Source organism: Pseudopodoces humilis, chromosome 15 (assembly GCF_049639895.1).
Source record: "Pseudopodoces humilis isolate 2021_Gansu_Grassland_sample_001 chromosome 15, ASM4963989v1, whole genome shotgun sequence".
NCBI classification, from domain to species: Eukaryota; Metazoa; Chordata; class Aves; order Passeriformes; family Paridae; genus Pseudopodoces; species Pseudopodoces humilis.
In genome coordinates, this window is record NC_142214.1 from 11,428,847 (window position 1) to 11,451,677 (window position 22,831).

Here is a 22,831-nt window from a genome sequence, read left to right on the forward strand (position 1 = left end):
GTGTTTGCATGTGCCCTGCTACATACAATCTGCAGTTACTGATGCTGTGATTGATATAAATCCTCTCAAGTCCCACAGGAATGTGGTCTCCATCTGACAAAACTATCTATTTTGTCTTTTATTTTAATTGGTTTCCTGCCAGCTGAGGTCTGAATCCATTTGATCAAGTGAACTGTGTCCTCAACCAACTCTTCCTGATATTTTTCCTCTCTTTTTTTAAAAGCAACAGCCCAAGACCATGAAAGCAGTAAAAAAATTGCATTTTCTCAACTTTTATGACTATAGCTAATTCCTGACGAGAAAAATATTTTTATAGCAACTCTTAAACAAAGCCCTCAAAGCCCTTTAAATTAAAAATAATTTATTAATGCAGAGAAACTGGCAATGCTGCTGATCCCAGGTTGTAAGCAACTTTGTTTAACCAAGAGCAACTCAGAAAACTGAGGTACATAATCCACTACCAGAGTCTGAGCAAGGCTGTGTTGCCCATCCTGCTGCACTAATTACAGAGGAGCTTTCTCTCAGCTCTCCCGCACATGTGGGTGGGCTCGGAGTGACAGCCTTCCCACATTGCTTCATCTGGCCCACACCAGAACATCTAGTTCTGAGCAAGGAATCGCACATCCACTCCAAACTCCAGGAACGAGTGCAATCAGTAGTTTCATTCCAATCCAGAAGATAGGGCTGATTTGTGTGGGGTGTATCAATAGGGTGTTAGCAGCTCCATATTACTTTTAGTTTCCTCCAGTGAGAAAGACTTTCTGCCCACCTCCAGATACACTGAACACTGCAAGAGCCTTCTGTGCAGAGACATTGATTTCTGAAGGGTGATGGGTTTGCCTGTGTACAATATGGATGGGCACTGGGACCTGGGATCAGACAGCCAACCAATCCTTGCACCCCAGGCTTCTAAACAAACTTTTAAACCAGGATGCCTTACACCAGCATTTTAAGAAAATCCTACAGCACCCAAGAAATAAATAGACTAGCATTACTCTTATGTTTCTGATTCTGCCTCAGGTTCACTACAAAGTAACTTGTAGCTCAATAAACTTTGACATGTTTTCATGTTATAAAAACCTTATTTATTCACTTTTTACCTCATATATCCCAAATCAATAATTGCATCTATTGATTGATGACAAATTCAAAACTTTAATTTACATTGAGTACCATAACCTAATAAGACAGCAACAACTGAGTTTGTTGAAATTGATTTTCATTTCCAACAGAAAATCTTCAGGCCCATAGCATAGTAAGATGCAGTTCATGGAGCACTTAATTACCAGTGAGTATCACAAAATCTAAAATTAAATTTCTTTTTGAACATTGAAAGAAAATATTGAGTCTCTAGGGCCAACACTTAAGAAAAAGAAACTTCTTGTACCTCTTCCACATGTTCAATCACATAACATTAATCAATCCTTTGTAATGTAAGTAAGTAAAATTATTTCAGAGATATGTATGTATAGAAGCCACAAATTAATGCTGACACGTTTTTAAAGGGTACGGTTTTTGTTTTGTTTTTTTTTCATTACAGTAACATAATTCTAATACCAAGTCCCTCAAGAGAAGTCCTGCTTTTTGTGGTGCAGACATGCCTGCCTTCAAGCAGACACTGAATGTGCTCTAATACAAAGCCAACACAGACTTTTCAGGCTCCGAGTGTCCCATTGAGTGCCACATTAGCTGTATCTCAGTTTAAACTTTGGTAAGACACCTTTTAAGTTGAACATAATGCAACTTCTGGATGGGAAGGCCTCCTCAAATCACCTCTTACATGGCAACTAGCCAGCCAGCCAGCCAGGCAGTTTGCATGAATGTTTAGAAAGGAGTGGCAACTCTGAGGAGACAGCTGGACTACAGCCCAGTCAACACAAAAATGAAGCAATTGCACAGAGCACCTCAATACTGCCATACCCCTGGCCTTGTTCACAGTGAATGGAGCTTCTCCATCTTCACATTTCCTCCTTTCAGATCCAACACCACCAGCTGGGGTCTGAACATGTCTGAACAACATGGGAGCACTGCAGGCAGGAAAGCCAGAAAGAAGCACAACCCAACCAACAGTGCCGTCACAAGCTGCACTCCACACAAGGCACATGGACAGTTCCCGTGCCTTCGTAATTCCACTCATTCAGGCAGCAAGTTACAGTGGCTTTACTTTCAATTTCTACTTACTAGCAATAGAAATAAATATATTTAGCCATCAATCTCCAATTAATTACACACAGATTTTTGCAGCCCAGCTCTCATCTCTGCCTAGCACATGCAATTTTTTCCAGGATTCAGCCTTTTTGCTCCCCATTTCAAATGTTGGACAGGGAGCCTGCTGTGGGAGCAGGGCTTGCACAGGGACTGGGCACTGTGCCAAGACACCCCATCTGTTAATTTGGACAGCTTTCCAAGAAGCCTCCACATGAAAATATCCAAGATGCCAACTGACACAGCAGGATTTGAAATAAGGCCTAGAAGCAAAGGTTTAGTCACAGCTAAGAGAGCATCACATACCTGTACATCTTCCTGGTCCTGACTTCACCTCTCTTCCATCGCAACACCAGTCATGATTTAAAGCAGGTTGTAATAACAACTGGCAACTTCTTGTCCCTCCCGCCTCTGTTTTCCAGCCTCATGATCACTGTTCAGCAGCACAGCTTAGCATGAAACTCCAGGATGGTCCAATTGATGTGTCCAGAGGTCAGGCAGATGCCACAGCACAGCAATTAAGTGCCTGGGTTTGCAGCCTCCAGCCAGGGCATGGTAACCGAGGGCAGCCTTACATGGACCGTGGAGCAGAAGGGAACATCAGACAAGCCACAGCTCCCTTTGTGCCAGGGTAGAGGACACTGAATGGAAATAACCATCCATATTAGTAATCCTACAAGGGCACTCAAAGCTTCCAAGCCAATAAATGGTCTTATTCAGCTTAAGGACCAGGCACAAGTGTCACCCCCCTACAGAGAGGGACAGACAACTTTTCCTGCCACCCAGAGCAGAAATTAGGCAGGCACAAAGCCACAGCAGGTTGAGGTTTTTTGAGAAGAACTGACTGAAGGCAAAGGGAGGTGGTGCAGACTAGGCAGGGAACACACAAATGCTTGTATGAACACCTAGGCTAAAAGGGCCCTGTAGCATCAGGGCTCCTGAAGTGAACATCATCCCACACCTTCACCCAGGTTTACACACCCAGCTAAAACACCCTAAGTCAATTAAAAAAAAAAAATAAAAAAAAAAATCCTGACCAACAGCCTTCCATGAACAAAGACATGAAAATCAAGGCATCTAGAAAATAGTAATTTTAAGAAAATGCAAGTAATACAGTTGTAAGGAAACAGAAGTAACAAAAACACTCAGTGTAAACTCATCTCTCAAGTAATATCCACCTGTTAAGCTAAAAAAAAAAGAAAACACATAACAAATGCCATTTACCAAACTGATGGATGGTATTTAATATTTTGTGGCCTTCAGCAGTGTCTACCTAATTAACAAATGAGAAGATAAATGAAGATGACTTTTCAGTCTGTCCTCTTACAGCAAGAAACTGCTAAGAAGCTGCAGCCTGACCTTCCCCACAACAGAGCACATGAGAACAATCATCCTGTGTCAACACCAAACTCCACAGCCACTGAGTAGCTCTGCAGACAGCATCACTGTTGCCATCCAGTTTTGTTGCATGAACAGAGTATCTCCTCCAGGAGGGTTGGCAGGTACTGCTTCCAAGAAAATCCTGAAAACAGTACTTTGTGCTGGTAAACCCCTGAGAATATGCAAGTAGAAACTAGCTATGTGATCCTGCTCAGCCTACCAGGAAGCAAAGCTATATGGAAGAACTATAGCTTTTGTAGTGAACCCAAAAATTTTTTTGGCTGCTACTGAGGACCAGGTAAGCTGGAAGCACATATCCTTTCCCAGCTCTTTCATCCTGGTCTAGGTGTCTCACCTGAAAAAGTGTGAGGTCTATCAAAAGTTTACTCTGGAGCAGACATAATTTCTACCAGCCAACACCAGAGAAACTGGTCCTCCAGTCTATCCTTTTTTTTTAAGTTATCTTGAGGAAAAAAACCCATTCATTTAGAGCATGTACCTCACCAAACACAGTATCTAGCAATGCTACTAGTGATCAACAACAAAATTCATGGTTCCTATTATTGTATCAACTGGACTTAAGCTCCAAAGTATTTCATTTCAGGAAGACACCAGGGGTATGAAATAAAAGGGAACCAGCAATACACTTTAATATAGGATCAACAAACATTGTGTAACACTGTACTAAGAGACAACACCGGCAAGGCTGTGACAAAAACATAGGTACTATGTTCCAGATCACAAGAAACTATCATTTGAAAGCAGATGTGGAACAGCCACATCTCCCCTTACATTCAGCCACAATGGCCTGAAGGTTATGGGAGGCACAAGAGCAACAAAACCAAATCAAACTATCTTGAAAGTATCCAAGTAACATACCCCTGTTACTTCTGGTTATGTACCAGAATGACCAGAAGACATCGGGTTCATATTAACTTTTATTTTCATATATGTACAACTTAAGAAACAAATCCTAGATGGAAAAATTTCAGAAGTTATCTTGAACAACACGACTGAACACAACACCGACATACCTTTGAGGCAGCAAATATTACTCCTATTAAGGCTCTCATGAAAGCAAATATTACTCCTATTAAGGCTCTCATGAAAGGATGGATACCATGCAAATGCAATTCAAGAGTACATTACATTTCAAAATATGCAAACTAAGTTCAACTTTAAGTCTTTCAGAAAAAGAACATAACAAACATTAGAACATTAGAACTATGAGCCACGAACACATTTACATATATGCTTGAAATTAAGTGTGTGGACCAAATAAAGTTAATTAAAATGTAACAGATGTCAGCCTCTCTTCAGTCAGATCAGAACTACAGTTGGAATCAATCCCTTCCAGCATCACAGGTGCCAATGTGTGCATCAACCTCATCATTTTGTATTCACATAAACTAATATTGACTGCAAAATTCCCCCTTTTTTCAACCTGTAACGCCTCAGCATTAATTTCTCCTCACTGAATGTACTTAATCCCCCTACTGAACGTGGGCAGGAGGCATGGTACAGAGAATGCCTGTAACACAGCCGCACACAGCAGGAACTGCAGGCACTGCACAACAACAGTATTTCCATTGATGCCAAGCTAATTTTTGTATATATATTTGTAGTTTTGTAGCTATATGAAGGATATATAAAAGCAAACATTAGCTTGGCATCACCATCAGACACTTAGAGAGATGCTGATTAATTTCTGCATACTGTACTCCTTGCTCATCATCTCAAAGAGTGATAGCTGCTTTTTTCTTAACCCCTTACCAGCATCAGCACTAAATCAAACATGCAAAGCTAATCTACTAGAAAAAAATTATTAATTAATATTTTAGTATAGTAACACCACTTGTGCAAACCAACATCTAAAGATGGTCTAATGTTACCAGCAAGAAGAAAGTTAATTTCTTCTGTGTCATTGTAACAAAGTGAAATTACATACAATGAAGGTGGTAAGCAGCATTACTTTTTTGGTGTCATGACTAACATAACTCAAAAATAAAAGAACTAGTAAGTTGGAAATGATGAAAATGTGAAAAGGTAACCACCACAATTGCTGTGACCTCTCCCAGGATGTTACGTGCAACTGCCTGGTGAGTCAAAGGTGCTAGGTGATTTTCTTCAATCCTGATGTTTACACAATCAAATTTAACTTGTCCACTGAAAAGAAACTAAATTAATTTTCAAAATGTTTTATCGTGCAGCATTTTTGGCAACTCTAAAATTGCCTAAAGGCCCAAATTTTTCATAAGTTTTCTATCGCATAACATTCAGTGCTTACAAATTTCTTATGAACAGGATTCCTTGCCTAAGAAATTAGCAGTTAAAAATAGGAAGATTCTTTCATTTCTGTCACCTAATTTTGAGTCACAGTAGCATATAATTTAAGATACTGCTAGGTACACACTGTGTTGATATCTGCAGGTGAAAGAATGAAAAAGGGAAAAGAAAGATCCATTTTCCTTTAATCCTGTCCAGCAGCTGTTGGCAATTTTCTTTAGCTATCACATGATGGATAGGAAGGCTCAATCCCCTAGGAACTGGTTTATAGTGTTCAAATGCTCTCAAGGACTCTTGTTCAACAGCACATTCAGTTTAACTAGGGACTACAGACTGCAAGAGGTAACAGATAGTTCCTGGGAGAATCTATCATTCTTCAGAGAAGCTGTTTGATCAAGGGATAAGATCTGAAAGAACAATTGCATTATCTTTAGCTATATGGTTTATGTATCATGCCATTGAGATGAATGAACAGTAACTCCAGTGGTCACTCAAACAAAGAAATCTGCATAAAAGAACATGTTGAGATATTACCATTTTAAGACTTTCCATACAATTTGCAACACAGAAAAACTGGATGCACAAAACCATGCAAGTCAAACAAAGCTAATCTACAATAAACAAAACCAGAAAACACTTATTTCAAGACTTAAAACATTAAAATATTCATCCAATGCTAAATAGGAGCAATAGAATAAGCTCTAGACCTAGCCACGTAATTCCATAAACATTTCAACTGGCTCTTTCAGCCTTTACTTCTCATCTCTTTTAACGTGTTTTTATCATTTCAGGCCATAAACTTAGTGAGTGGCTGATGAGCCACCATTGCTATTAACAGCAATGCTCCAGGGATTTGTGGTTATATGTGCATGTAGCTGCACAGCCTTTTTCCACAATTACATGGGATGTCCTCCTCCCAAGAATAAAGCAGGATGTTAACTGCTCCAATACCAGAACTACATTCTGAGGAGACATGCTTCTTTCCTGAGCACACCAATCCCACCTGGGTTGCCGAGTCATTTAAAAGCATGCTCTGACTCCTAAGACCAGACTCCTGCCTGGAATCTGTGCCCTGCCATTATCAGATGCACCTCTCTACTCATCAGATGAACAGACAAATATCAAGTCTTAAAAATATAAGCCCAGTGAAATAATTAATGTGGTCCCTGGCCAAAAGTTACACTCCAAAATACATAACCTAATCTTTTGAATTATCTTTTGAAATGCTCAACCAATCATCACACCCATTTTGCCCCAAACCTTTAACAGACACTACAAAAAAAGCCAGAAATTCCACATCAAACTTAAGAGATACTAATCCCAAAAACTTCAAAGATATACCAATATATTTAAAATGACATAGAAGAATATGGGCAAAGCTCAAGAACTTTATTTTATAAAGTCCTATATTTTACAAACACAGAAGAAGTTAGCCAATGCAAAGCACAAAAAAGAGTAAAGAGGTTTCTTGATTTCTAAACACCTCAAACCACTGAAGGAAGCAAACTGCACTAGAAGAAGTTGACAAGTAGTCTTCAAGGAAAGTACCATGTAAAGCACACTGCATTAATCTAGACCTGACATTATGAGGGTATGTTTCACTATAGCAAGGTCTGTACAAAACACCAGATCAGAGACAGAACATTAAAGTAAAACATCAGATGTCACAGCCACTGTTCTACTGATTCAGGAAAGGCAGAGACTCCGAAATGAGCAGGAACTGTGAACCTGCTTAATAAAGGCCATTCTTGCAAAGTCAAAAATCATACATCCAACACTTTCATCCCTTCATTAAAATAGAAATACTAAAAAGGAGCACTCCGTAACATATCCCCATTGCTTCTGACTGACACGTTGAATTAAAGGTAAAAGAAGAACTTTAGCAGAGACAATTAGAGCAACAAAGATCTTTCAGCACAAGGTAGCAGAGCTGAGGAACCTACCAACCAGAAAGTGAATTACTTTGTTTGCTACTTAAACAACCAGAAGCTGTGAACTACTTCCTTTTATGAGTCATAGAAAAGCTTTCATCTGGAGGCCATTCTGAGAAAAACCTCACCCTGTGTTTAAGCATGTAGCCCAGCAGAAATCACTGATTAAGAAAAACAAGAAGTGTGTATTTGCTGGGTTTCCTTCTGAAAATTTCAGAGAAAACGTCCATTTAATGCAGAGAGCAAACAAGGTTGTCAGTCTAGGTTTTGCTCTGTCATGCTCCTGGTCCTGTCTAGGTACTCCTCTGAAAAAAATCTGATTGATGATGAAGGCACAGTTATACAGACTTTAACATTCTCTCTAAATGTAGCTATGCAAAAAAGGGAGTGAGGGTAGGGAAAACAAAGGTGAAGTATATTTCTCTTCAAATAATTAAGTCCGTTTATTTTCCAACAATGATATAAATTTAAAATATGAAACAACAACAATACAGCTATAGAATCTAGGTTTTCTTTCAAAGCAGCAGCTTATAAAACATATAAAAGCTAAAACCTCACCACAAGCTTCAGAAAACCAAGAACTGAGTGAATTTTGCCAAAGACATGAAACTCACAAAATACAGTACACAAAAATACTGGAATGCATAAGATATAAAGCTACACATTTTAGGTAAAGAAAGGCATTGTAAAGGATACAAAATTTGCAAAATTAAAGCATGGGACTTGGGGAAGAGTACCATGAATACAAAGAAGTTGGCAATTAATATACATAGATGGAGTGAAGAACATGGCAGTTTAATATTTAGCATTCAGTTTTCAGGTTCATGACTTCACTTTCTTAGCATCCTTTTTTCCAGAGTTTTCAGCAGCCAAATCTGCTTTTCTCTTCTGTGACTAAAGAGAAAAAATAAGTATAAATTTAACAAGATGGTAGCATTATAAAAAAAAAAAAAATTAAATACATAACTGACTATTCAAAAGGGAATGTATAACACCAATGCATTCTAGATTTCACTTCATCTTTGTAGGATATAATGGAAAGGCAAATATTAATCCCTGATGTAGACACTTAATTCTCCTACCCTTTTTATATTCTTAAAATCTTTACACTGTCTCAGTGGTGCAGGCATCACACACACCATGAATTGGATGAAAAGATCAGAACGTTGACTTATACACAATTCTGTTCTAAAGATGACAACCCTTCAAAATAAAGCAGCACTTTAATTTCTCCTTCCAGCAACTACTATGCAGGGGAGGAAAAAATATATGAGAAGACACTGAAGCAACATGCGATCTACGTAAGTAGGAAGAAAGTAGGCAGTGCAATGCTCTAAAAAGTCTTTCTCTGCTACTTAAACAAAAGATTTCTGAAAAAAACCAAACCAAAACAAAAAAAGGGCCCCCAAGTACTAAACATTGGGAATACCTACCTAAGCAAATCTAGGAGAGCTGTGAATAGATAAATATTTCAGTTTAATCTAAAAAAATATATAATTGAATTCTACCCCACTGGAAGTAAAATAAGTGCTGCTAAACATACTGCTGTAACTTTTGCTCCTCTTTTCTTCTTTTCAGCTCTTTCTTTTTCCTCAATTTCCATATTTTCTTTTTCTATTAATGATATGAGAGTATTGCAGCGTCTCTGAAACTCCTAAGGAAAGAGAACACATCAAACTTTTAAGTAAATTATACAGCTTTTCTTGCTTCTTGTATGTTCAAAATCCTTTTATTTCAAAGCACTTACATTTTCCTTAAATATTCAATAATACTAATCATTAGCTCAGTTACTATTATCCGTCTTTCCCTCAGTGTAACCTTTAGAAACAGAAAAGGATTTTCTCTCCTCCTGACAAGGAGTTTCCAGGATTCTGTCTTCCAGACTGACATCCCAAAGACTGATGTGATCTTTCATCTTCGTTAATGAAGCAAATTACAGCCTGCCAGCATAGTATGCAAGATTTTAAGAAAGAGGACTTCAAGTATATCTTTAAAGAGAGAAAAAGAAGCAAAGCTATCTTAAGCAATACTTTTCTGTGGCATACAGACTACAGTGGGGTTTTTTTTTGGTGAAAAGACACAGTAGAGCTGCAAATTGGCCAAAAATCTATTCAGTCTTAAATTGTGAACTCACTGTTGTATTTTTATAGAACTTAAGATAGTAGGCCCTAAATGCTTTTAACATCAAGACTTGCAAGACATCTGAAAGCCATCAGGACTAAATGCCATAATGTTGTTTACACATTAAAAAGTATATCCAATACAACTCAAAATATCTGTATTGCAATTACTAGTGGTTGGCTTGCTTAATAGAACTCACTTGACTTGTATAATTTCTTGTACACCATTTAAAAGAAAAAGATGTCTTACAAAATACCTAACAGTCCCTATTCTTATTATTGTTCTGTATATTCTATGTACTATTGAGAATATAATTCCATGGGCTTTTCTTTCCAAATCAGGAAGCTCTCTTCTGATGAAAACAAAGCACAAAAAATATGTCTCATCTCTGCTAAACTAAGTGAAGCCATTTTTGAAACATAGCCTATCCTAGAATTACCTAGAAGCATGTATCTTAACCTGCAATGGGTCCATTTGCAATGAAGTGAACAAGTGACCTTTTTTCCCAGAAATTAATCTCTTATTTTCTCAGCATAGCTAAGCTGGATATTGCCTCAGCCATCATGGTCCATCATGGTGATGGCTAAGATGCAGCCTCTGAGCTTTACTGATCCTGAACCTTCCCAAACAGGCAAGCATGTGACTCATCTTTGAGATGCTCTAACCCTCAAGCTTAACCACATTCTTTAAGTTTTATGGTTTCCACAGACTCCTCTACAAAGGTTGCTCCATGGCCTTGGGCATAAACTGTGTAGTTCAGAATGGACACAGAGAATCCTACCACCACCTGAATTCTTTTTATCAGACACACACAAAAAAATCCTCAGCACATTTTTCTTTACAACTCCCTTCCAGAAATGTTCCAGTGTCATGCTTCTAGCTTCACCAACAGAGTACTGTAATAAATCGCTTTTATCACATCCCTGTAGCAATAACCCCCCACACTCCAGTGAAGGTTAAACCATGAATTAGGGTGCCATGCTTGTGCCCTGGTATGTGACAGTCCTTCTGGAGCTAAAATACTCTGACTTAAATTAATAAACACCCTCAAATTGCACCCAAGCAACAAATTTCATATAAAAAAGCAACAACTCTGAACTCGAGTTCAAGCCATCCCAATATATATATCACAACCCAAACACAGAATAAGAGAGCCTTTGTCCCAAAAACCTACACTCTACAGATGAACAGAGATGAAAAAAGACCAAAATAGAATGAGGATATGCCAGAAGTATTTTACATCATTTAAATTTGTGTATATTGCACTCAGATTTAGGAACTGAGGTAAAAAGTGATGACAAGCTCCTTCATCTTCATCATCATCATCATCATGGATTTTTTTCTAGCATATGAGAAATGGGATTGAGTTAAACTCAAAACAAGCAACTAATCAGACTAAGAAATAATCTTGATCCACTTGCCTAAGGTCCTCAGAAAGATCCTTCTCTTTCCTGGGGACAAATGCTTGCATAAATACATACATTTATAAAGTGTTCAGGTTCATGGTTAGACTTTCCAGATGGACTACTGCTCCAAAGCATCTGTTGTGGACAGAAGATAAGACTCACGAACAAGATTCTTTGGAGAATCACAAAATCAGCTGACAGTAACACAGGTTGCTTGTACATCTACCATGAAAAATAATCTGAGTGACAAATCCTGCACTAAAGCTACTGAAATTTCAATATGGACTGCTGCATTCCATTTTAGTCCTATGAAAATAAACTTATTTAAAAATGCCTTGCACTTTTAGAGATGAGTTTTTATTCTGTGTGGCCTGATATCTTTTTTTTTGGATGGAAAGAGAGTATCTGTACTTTGTTCACCTCCTCACAGCTATAAAGACCTGGATTGCAATAAATAAAATGGGAGCACTGAACCATTGCTTTCCACATGGCTGGAGGCAGAGATGCTGACTTGGAAGCAAAGGCAGCCCTCAGCTCTGTCCAGAGGCCTGGGTATTTCTGTATTTACTAAGGAGTCATTTGTCTTATGCCAGGGAGTGTTTGCAGAAAGCTAAAAGAGAATATGCATAATTTATGACTTCAGAGAACAGATACATGCCTCATTACTGCCATGATATTTTGCATTCTTCCTGCATGGACGGAAATTAAAAAACAAAACAAAATAAACAAACAAAAAAAAACCCCAACCTGTGCTTAATTTAAAAAGGAAAAAAAATTATAATATTAGGCACTCATGGTATCTTTAAGTACTTACATTTGTGGTAAACCATTTGATTATAAAATAATTAAGTGAAGCAGAATTTGTTAATTGAAGAGAAATCTCTGGGAGAACAAACAGAAGTAATAAGATGGAAGATAAATTAGAAATTTTTATGGAATTCAAGAGACATCTAGTGGTTAGAACACAAAGCTTTCTCAAAGAGCCTGCTAAGCCATTTTCAGAATTATGCTGCCCTTTTTATCTTGTTTCATATGAGTAAATGATCACGTGTGAATATCAGTATTTTAGGAAGCCTTCTCCACTTTCACTAAACTTATTTACTCCTCTATAAATAATTGTATTTATACTTCATTATTTTTAGCATGTGATTTTCCAGCACATTTTACAAAAAAAATAATCACCAAACTAGTGCAAAATGGACCCACAGAAATTAATACCTCCACAAATGTCAGGACATTAGAATATATCAACTATATTACTAAGCCATACAGAGCATGATAATTTAGAACATTTCAGAAAATTAAATGCACATGGAAAGTGAAAGATTGTTTTAAGTTTGCATTTCCGTAATATTCTTTTTCAATCAAGTAGTAGCAAAAAAACTAAAATTATTAATGGATAGAATTTTAAAAGAAAACCTAAGCCAAAAGATTCACTATATTCCCAGTGTCTCAGTTTCAGCATTAAGACACCACAGAACATATTTCTACACTTGAGCAAATGATTTCTATCCCATTTAAAAAAAAAAGTATACTGAACATAAGGATGTGCAAGACTTAAACTGAATATTTAACTCTACCCTGGACAACTATATATCAACTAATATTAAACACTATGCTACTTTTTTAATTTCTAGTACACAAGTCTATGATTTATTTAAATGGATTCCTGCATAAGCAACTTAAAATAAATTTCTTAATATACTAAGTATTGCAGGCTTCTCTCTTTACGGACATCATTTTAAAATCCAGTATTTCTTCAAACAGACATTTTAGTAAGAAACGCTTGTAATTCTTTTTAATTAAGGGCTAACTGCTACACTATTCAGAAATGCTTCAATTGCTGAAATACCAAGTAAAAAGTGTATTGCATAATCATAAGCAGTACTGGGAAAAGCAAATATACCCACCTGTTCAAATACACATTTTAAATATTTTACCTTATGATTTATTTATTCTTAGTACAGTATCCAGAACTCTGAAAAACACTCTTTCAGATAAATCCTGAAGTCAGGAAATGAAGACAAACAAGTAGAAAGAACTGAGCAAAAATTTCAGAATAGATACAACAGCTTTTTAACACTGAAAGAGTGCCGTTTTCTGATGATGGTACCTACATACCTTAATATTTGCAACCACTAAAGCTGTGGTTATCAATTCCTGCTTAATGATTGAATTAAAAATTAATGGCTATGCTCTAAAATTCCCAGTACTAGTCTTCTTGCTATTAACCTTGTATCATATTCTCTAAATACAAACAAAATTTTCAGTAAGGTATCCGTAAAGAAATTTAAGCACTTGCATGGGCTAGTCCACATTCCCAAAGTGCATTTTAAACCTATTTCTTCAATGATTAATTTGTATGTGAATCACTAACTTTCCTCATGCTGTCAGAAATTAAATACTGTATAAAAAATCCTGCTTCCTTCTCCAAGTATATTATTCAGATGTTTTCAGTCTTTAATATTAATCTAACAACTCTAAAGAAGTGGTATTTTAAGAAACATTGTTTGGTAAAACGCTCAGTTTGCACTAAAAGTAACAAGGATATTTTTAATTTTAGTCTACCTCTGCATTAATCCCTCTGGGTAACATAGGGCTTCAGTTTGACAGTTTTTCTAATCTGTGTTTCAGTTGTATTGTGTTTTTTCTGTACTAAGGCAAAAGTTTACTTTAAAAAAATAGAAACAAAAATAAAACCCAAAGTTATTCTTTCAGCATTTGTTTCCTAAACAAATTTTATGTGCCAGTGCTTAAAAAAACAACAAGATACCTCATGTCATGCCCTAGTCCCTGTAAGTGATACCTACCATCGCAGTTCTGGATTTGATAAACCAGTCGAACCTGAACTGAGGAGCATTGCGCACACACTGCCTCAGCTCTTCGTACACATTTTCCTTGTCAAAGCCCATCTTGTGTAACATACAGATCAAAAATCTGTCTTCCTCTTCTGTGTAGTTTTTCCCTTTGTTTGTTCCGTACTGAATACGCAGCTGATGAAAAGGTGCTTTGTACCTTGCAATCTGAACACAAAACAAAAGGACTAATAAACATATGTTTATTATCAATGTTAACAATCAAGGAATTGTTACATGATACTGTGGATCACTGCTAGATGGAACACTACCTATGCTGCATAAAAAGACAGAACTCTCATCCCCAATTTTTCCTTTTCTGAAGGAACTGTTTGAAGTCAGCTGCAGAAAACAATAAAACTGGAATAATTACTTTGGCATCAAGGGCTTTCTTGATACTGATCCTCCGCTGAATTCTTGCTTCTCCTCGTTCAATTTGAGCCATAATCCTCTCAATGTCCTGTAGTTCATTACAACGTTCCCAGAAAACAGCTGAAAACACAGAACAATATTGCTGAATATAATCTTTTCCTCTGCACTTAAAACTTTACTCTTAAGATACTCTGGCAAAAAAACAACAACAAAAAAAATTAGCTTGTACTTCTAGTAAATATTAAACAGTAAGCTAATGCTCTCCAGCTTACTAGGCTAACCAAAAAATAAGCTTGCACTGATTCTTTATTCAGTGTCTTTAAAAGTTAACTGTAAGTAAAGGCTTAGTAAAAATTCTAACAAAATTTACATGCAACGTATTTAATTGTAAAATCAATTCAACACTTTGAAGAGAACTCTTGCAGAGCTCTTCCTTTTTAACTACAGGAAGAATATTGCAAAGTTGATTTAATGAAGGCATTTAGTAAAATTACATCCAAGGCTGAAAGAGGAAGAAATCTCAAAAGCACTCTGTAAATACAAAAGACAAAGATACAGTGTACTAGGTAAAACAGCAGAGATGACAGCATAAAGAATCACGTTGGCAGTATATGGCAAATTCACAATTTCACAAGTCCCTGTTGTCGGTGATAATTAACTATGTCGAATTCTAAATCTTGACTAAGGAGGGCTAAAGGCAGCTGTAGGTGTTAGTTATATGCTGCAAAATAAACCTTTTTAATAGAATTTAGTCTTCTGAAAGAAAAAACAAAACCTGTTGCACACTTTATGAAAAAGAAATACTTAAATGCATCCAAAATCTCTATCCTGTAATTTTAAAAGAACATGTAGCAAAAATCACAGTAACACTCTGGTATTAGGAAATAAATACATTCAAAATAGCACAAACCTGAGTACTCAATGACTTCCTCTGGTGACTTTCCTTCCACCTCACGGGCAATATTGTCTATATCATCACGACCATATTTCTCATTAGCTTTAATAAACTGGTTAAAATCTCTTTTATTCCAGTTTGTAAAACCCTGTAAGCAGCAAGAGATTAAGAAGGCATTATCAGGTCGAAGGCAAGTATTTTCCAAAATTTTGACTTATGTATGTACCATTTGCTCCTCTGCAACATCACATAATTACAGTGGCCAATGGTCTTTCAGGATTTCCATAAATTTGCATTATCCAGAACTTATTACTGAATCATTAAAAGTCTAAGGAGTTCTTTTTGGGCATGACTCCATGTGCATTAGTAAAAGCTTTTTATCCTTTCTTTTTGAAGTTTTTGTGATACCTCTCCAAAGAAACACGCTCAGTGACAGTCACCCTCCTGCAGATACAAGAACCACACTTCAGAGGAGTACAAGGTGCATCAATGCAAGTGTTATCGCAGGTTCTTAGAGCAGGGCAAGTATCTAAAAGTAAGAGCTCCTACTTCAGACATTTACAAACCTGGAACCAGACAAACAGCTGGATGAAAGCATAAGTATGTCAAGAAGAGATCTCTAGTCCAAAAAGATGCAATCAAATGGAAAAAACTCTAAAGCACTGTCAAACAGAGAATTTGTTATGTACCAAAGAAATCAATCCAAAACTGAACAAGCAAGATGCAATGCACAAAAACATTATCCAAGAAAGAGACATTACAATTTAAAGACAGGGAAAGCAGAAAATGCCAAGAATAAACAAGCCAATCACATGCCTGGGCAATACTCTGTAGTGTATTGAGTTTCTTTCATCACAGAAATGTATTTACAAGAAACTTTGTCAGTTCTCCAGCTGAATAAGCTCACTCCACAATTAGCATGCTCTGAGTGAGTCTAACATACTCAGTACAACTATTTCTTTTTAATCATTAACAGTAGTACTGATAAGCATATCAGCCCCAGCTTAAATATCTCCTCTGCTATACATAGGTGAAATTAATAGTAAAATTGTGACCTTGCAGTTTTCTTCTAAGGTACACTATCCCCAATTCTTTTACAGAAAATTTTCTGAATCAAAAAATCCTGTTACTTTGAGACACACCTTTCTTTTTAACAATCAGCTTTTAATAAGCTCGCTCAGCAAGATAATTAGACAAAAGGTCAAAAAACTAGTCAGTGGCAGAAATTCAGTCCCAGTATAAAAAGAGCATGTCTAACAATTCAACTGTGACAAAATTAATGGATGTGACATGCCTTAGACACCTGCATAAATACCATGTACATTGACACAGGCTTGTCCTGATGCAAACCCTTTTTGATTTAAAAAAAACATACAAGCTTTATGCATTTACAAGAAATCCACTGATTGGATTTCTGCATGTATTGCTGGGTAGTACATCTATTATACAAGCCGTTGCCTCAAATTTTCAAGGACTTTCAAGGAAACAAACAGTAAATGACTAAGATACAAACTTGTTCAAGGACAGGAAAGGTCCTTCAAAGCAAAACCAATCAAAATCATTACATGTTGTGTGCTCTGTTCTTTAACATCAGCATAGCTTTACTGTTTGTATTTACCATTACTTATATTCCATACTAGCAAAAACATATGATGAAATACTTCAGCTGATTTTATTTTACCTGTGTTAGAAGCTTTTCTTTCTCTTCACTTTCCTCAGTATTCAGAGGCATAGACTCATCTATCTTCTTTTGTTCCTCCTTTTGTATCTGAGCTGCATTTGGAAGGTCAGGATTCCTGGGGATCTAAAATCAGGGGTATCAAAAAGCAGTAATGCAGCAATGTTATTTCAAAGACTGCATTTTAAAAGCACTAATCTGTACAACGTAGATTCTTATTGCTTAAACTCCTCCTCCCAAAAATAGGACTGGATTTAATTCCCAAGTTTGTTATGCCCTGAACCCACCACTCCTGCAGACAATGACCTCAGCATGTTGTGAGAGGCAGAGCTGTTACAGGTCACTGATTTCAGTGATACTTTTCACTAGCAAAGGACCTGCCTTCCTACATCCATTGGATTAGAATGTTTTATAACTACAGTGAAACACTAAGTTCTGCCAGTTTTACTATAAAGCCATGCACACTGCCCAAGTAAGGACCAGACACACAACCTGATGTAAACAAGAACAAACAAAATTTTATCTGTCCCTCTCCACACTGACTAATTTAGGATTTATGACCTTTAAACTCCAAATCTGCTGCACACAATAGCAAACAAGTCAGAAACCAGTATCCAGTAAAGGTTTAGTAGACCTTGCTTATTCCTGTAGCAAAAGGCAGTGGAAGACAAGAATTGTTAAGCTGGTTTTAATATGTAAGAAATCTTCTTGACTTTACCAGTTTAAATGAAGACTGACACATAAAGCTTGGTCTCTGCCTATTGGTTACCTTCGGATATTGCTTATGGCAGTTTTCCGTTTTAATAATAAACTCTCTTCAGATTAGAAGTTATACTTCAATTTCAAAGCTAAACAAACTTAATTATATTTATCACTTTTACCACCAGTTAACAGTCATTGTAACCTTTTAAGATAAGTGCTCATGTTCAAACTTTCCAGGCTGACAGGTTTCTGTAACAGGTGTGAAACACTTCTTTTTACATGCATATTTGAACATTAGCAATTCTATCATCCTTCTTCATTGGAGCGTTAACTGAACAGATTCTTTCCCTAAACTAATTGCATATTTATCTTAATTCTGTCCTGAAATCCCCATGAAATTCTTTTGGCTGCAAACAAGACTGTAAAAAGCATGCTTTTTCTTAGAAATACATTTTGCTAATATTGATTCTACTCTCTGGCAGCGCCAATTTTCTATCTGTTGCTTTGTATGACAATTTTATACTCTCCAACACATTTTATAGGTGATTTCTTTTTCTTGCTGCAACCTGTCATGAAACCTGAGCCTTTTTAAAGCAAGTTACAGACATGTCTCGCTGGAAGCAGAGAATCCATCTGGTTTACTCAATCAATACTGGTCCAAGTAAGGATAACCAAGATTAAAACAGAATCTGTTCACTGCTTGTCCAGTAACATCAGCAGAGAAAAGGGAAAAATTCAGCTATGGCACAGTAGGAAGAAAAAATAAAAGAAGAGAGAAGTCTGTTGTCTTTTTTTTGTAGTAGTAATACATTCAGACTTCTCCACACCTTTAAACCTTTTACATCCCACCTAAATCCAAGGAAAACTGATGTCATTTTACTTACTTTCATATCAACACAAAGTCACTATTATTTAAGTTATTTTCTAAATAAGACATATGAAAGTTTTTACGAAAAAAATCATACTCTGGAAAGGTGATCTTATATTAACCAAATTTTCCTCACCTTAGACCCCATGTCAAAACCTTTGATTTTGAGTATATGAAGCATCAGAACTGTCTTTCCTTTTTCTACTCTATTTTATTGTTAGGAATCCACCACAAAACACAAAGCTACACAGATATGGATTTTTTACTGAAGGAAAGAATGACAGATTATTTTTTCTGCTCCTCAGTGGAACAGAAACAGAAGAATAGATGCTTTAAGCTATTTCTTTCACAGTAACTTAACAAGTCAAGGTTGCAATGAATTTACAAAAAGGAATACAAATACATTTCATTGATTTGAAAAGAAAAAAAAATGCATTACCTTATATCCTATAGTTTTACGGTAATACAGAATTTCTTTTTCCAGGAGTTCAAATAACCGTGGTGGGAAAAACTGAAAATCCTGAATATTTGGTTGTTTTGGAGGTCGTGGAGCCTTCAAAAATACACAGATACAGTAACATTATAGAAGCTTAACTTTTCTGCAAGTAAACTACCATAATTCAGCAGCAGTGGCAATGTATGACTTTGTAAATATACAGGGGTAGAGCAGGGGATGCAGCATGGGAGAAGAGGAACAAAAGAATAACATAAAACCCTTCCATACTTGCCAACTTCTTACCTTTGGGACTTTTGGTTCACTGACACGTAGGGCTTCTCTGAAATAAGCATCCACTGCATAATTGGCTTTACGTTCTCTTTTTGGAGGCTCGATCCATTCCATCATGCTCAGCTACACACAGAACAGAATAAAAAGCTACTTAAGTAACCGTTTGAAGTCACAAGAATAATGACAAATATGGTACTGCAAAAAAGGAAATATTTTTGCACAGCAAATCTAATGATTGTGCTCAATAATTTGATTATAACAAGTATTTAAGCACTTAAAAGATAATACACAAGTAAGGCAGTGCAGTGGAAAGAATAGATTATTTTACAGTATTCTAAGTATTTCAGACACCCAAGTAGGGCTATGATTCCATCTACCAAAACACAATGGAAGGGCTGCATACTTAGACTCGGAATTCTCTGATTTCTTGTGATGTGAATAAATTGTTTCTCCTCTAAATATCACAAAGAATAACCTCTATAAAGGCTACAACACAGAGAAAAATCCATTACCAATCAATTAATCTTAACTAAATCCTTAAAGTTATGTCATATTATGCAGTATTTAACTCACTTCTTGCAACAAAATTATCAAAACAAAGAATTTTATGTGTATACCCACACACTGTACCATATTCTCATCAAACAATTTATTTTTCTAAATGTTTCTTCCAAATCAATAAAAAACATGAGTTAGAAGGGCAAGAATTCACATATCGGATTGCAGGTAAAACCTTAAGGATATCCTCACTATACATCTTGTACAAAACAGAGACACAGAGGGAACATTGTGGGACTGAGTAATACCTCTTTGTATGGATGACCTTTCTATTATTAGGTAAAATCAATGTACCAGCTAAAACCTTGTTGGGCGTTAGGTTTCTTTCCTTTTGTTCCTTTTTACTTAGAGATTTTTTTTTCCCCATAAATTGCTAGGAAACATTAACGACTGGGTACTTAATAAAAAAAAAGAAGTGGCCAAGTTCAAGGGAGGAGGGCATCTGGTTGCACTTCTCTTATCTGGAGATCTCCCTCCAAGGGGCAGAGATACCTAGAGAATTGGGCTGGTAAAAGATGAGGCTAGGGCAGGTGCAGGCTCTCTCTCTCTCAGCTTCGGAGGAGGGTGGTCAAAGTCACTGCTTGGGGAAGGGAATTTGCTGCTGCCACCAGAGCCCAGCCCAGCTGCTTCTGCCGTGGGGTGAACCTCAGCTTGTGAGAGCAGCCACTGAACTGGGACCTTATTAACACCTACCTCACTAAAACAGGGACCTATCCCCATCCACTCGGGTGCCCGGGATCCTGAGCTCCCCCCTCTCTGCCCTGCTGGGAGCGGAGCTGCCGCTGTCCCATCCCCGCTGCTTCATAGGCACCGCTCTGGGCTTTCGCTACATTGTAGCCCCACACACCCTGCCTGCCGATACACCTTGCCAGCCCAGCTTGCTGCTCCTAAGACTCCTGCAGGGGCACCGGGACCAGCAGCCCCACGGGCCTGTGAAGCAAAGCCTCTCCGCCATCCCTTCCCGTCAGGGCCAAGCCGCCATTACCGCGTCCCCCCCCCCCCCCCCCCCCGAGCCCGCGCCACAGCGCCCCCTGCAGGCGCGGGGGCAGCCCCGCCCCCGCCCCGCCCGCCGGGAGCAGCAGCGCCCCTGCCGGCCGTGCCCGGAACTGCAGCGAGGGGAGAGCGCCTGCGGCCGGAAGGGTCACTGTGTCCTGCTCCTGCTCGCTGCTCGTGCCAGAGGGGTTTGTTTGCCTTATTATACATACCAGTGAAAAACTGCTTTTCCCATTCTATATCTTCACCTGAGAGCCCCTTAATTTCAAATTATAATAATTTGGCGGGAAGGGGTTTACATTTTCCATTCCAAGGGAGGCTCCTGCCTTCCTTAGAAGACACCTGTCTTTTCAAACCAAGACAAACCTTCACTGCAAAAACAGACTCAAGTCCAAGATCCACATAAAAAAATCATTACCAGGCCCTCAGATATGTGACAGCAAAATAATACTGACTGCAGCAGGATAGTAGCATGCAACACAGTGGTTTTGCTGCAGAAAGGATAACATCTGAGCAATATTATCAGATTTTACCATGAAAAAAACAGTGGGGCTGAAAGTAATCTAACAAAAATTCAGAATATTAATGCTCGGGCAGAGCCAAGTGAATTTTTCAGCAGCTCTTTACTTCTCTAGAACCTAGAAACCTTCACAGTCATAACATTCATAGTGTGGCTTTTATGCTTGCACCTCAAAACTGAAGTCTTACATGCTACAAAAAATTACCTTTTGTTTTTCTCTGTAATCTTCACCTTCAAAGTTGTATAAGCTCATCTCTGTGTCCATAGTGAAATTTCGTAGGGAGCTCTCTCCCATTTTCTGCAATCGTTCATTCATTTCAGCTGTCTAAAAAGAGAGGAAGATACCTTTAGGTTCACTCCAGATATTTTATCTTCTCTGAAAAAATCAGCTTTCATCATTACTACAACATTCTCAACATCTTTTTTTGATTTTAACTTTTACTTACATTTTCTTCTAAAAAGCGATACCCATTGTCCTTTTCAATTTAGAGCAATCTGACTTCAAGACTCTCCATTAAGTTAAATTTATTATCCTGGGATGTAGTCCTACAACTGTAGAATTTAACTTTAAAATTTAAATTAAATTTATGCCCATCTCCTTGGAGCTGAAATGGCGGTTCATTTTTTCATAGAGCTATCTATTACCTAATGAAGTCCCATAAAAACTTTGTCTATCATAATTGTTTGCACTAAATTTACATTTTTCTAGAAAAATGTAAATACAAAATAAGCACTGGTTAAGATATGGTCAGCATCAATCTTGAAAATAATTACAATCACTAATTCTACTTCTTCAAAACTTTTATAATATTTAAAATCTGCACAAATAGTAAATAATATATTTACATAATCAGATCTCATTCTATTTTGTGCGTATGTGCTTTGAATTCCATATTAAACAGTCCTCTAACCTTCTTTTCACCTCTTTCTAAAATAGTGGTTATATCTTCTTCTGTCAGCTCACTATCTTTGGAAGCAAAAACATGCGTGGCTCCGTGCCGGATCATCTGCAGCATTTCATCTTTTGCCAGTTTGTTGGACTGTTGGTCTATGAGCCTTCCTACAATCACAAGGAATGTGTTGAAAGTTAAAATATGGGAGTTCTAGTAGGACCATGCAAGCAGTGGATTTTTTTACTTCCCTGACAGAACAAGAAAGGTAAAACAGAACAACCATACAGAAGAAATACATTTCACTCGAGATGAGAATAAATGCAAGTCAGGAACTTTGGGGAAAATTAAAAAAACTTTGATTCAAGCCATAATAAAAAATGTTTCACATTCAGATAATCCAAATTTTACATTTAAGATCTTATTCTTACAAAGTTAGCTGAA

At 37.3% G+C, this 22,831-nt stretch overlaps 1 protein-coding gene across 1 annotated transcript in view; it reads right to left on the reverse strand.

Annotated features, from left to right (window-relative positions):
- Window positions 1-4,965: 4,965 nt before the first annotated feature.
- Window positions 4,966-22,831, reverse strand: part of SMARCA1 (SNF2 related chromatin remodeling ATPase 1) — a 35,310-nt gene continuing 17,444 nt past the window's right edge. The window contains exons 15-24 of the mRNA XM_014258771.2: window positions 22,409-22,557; window positions 21,703-21,822; window positions 19,439-19,549; window positions 19,139-19,252; window positions 17,133-17,255; window positions 15,467-15,599; window positions 14,558-14,676; window positions 14,140-14,352; window positions 9,346-9,456; window positions 4,966-8,696 (exon numbers count right to left, since the gene is read on the reverse strand). Coding sequence (XP_014114246.1) covers window positions 8,625-8,696; window positions 9,346-9,456; window positions 14,140-14,352; window positions 14,558-14,676; window positions 15,467-15,599; window positions 17,133-17,255; window positions 19,139-19,252; window positions 19,439-19,549; window positions 21,703-21,822; window positions 22,409-22,557 — 1,265 coding nt within the window. The 3' untranslated portion in view covers window positions 4,966-8,624. The remainder of the gene's footprint in view (window positions 8,697-9,345; window positions 9,457-14,139; window positions 14,353-14,557; window positions 14,677-15,466; window positions 15,600-17,132; window positions 17,256-19,138; window positions 19,253-19,438; window positions 19,550-21,702; window positions 21,823-22,408; window positions 22,558-22,831) is intronic.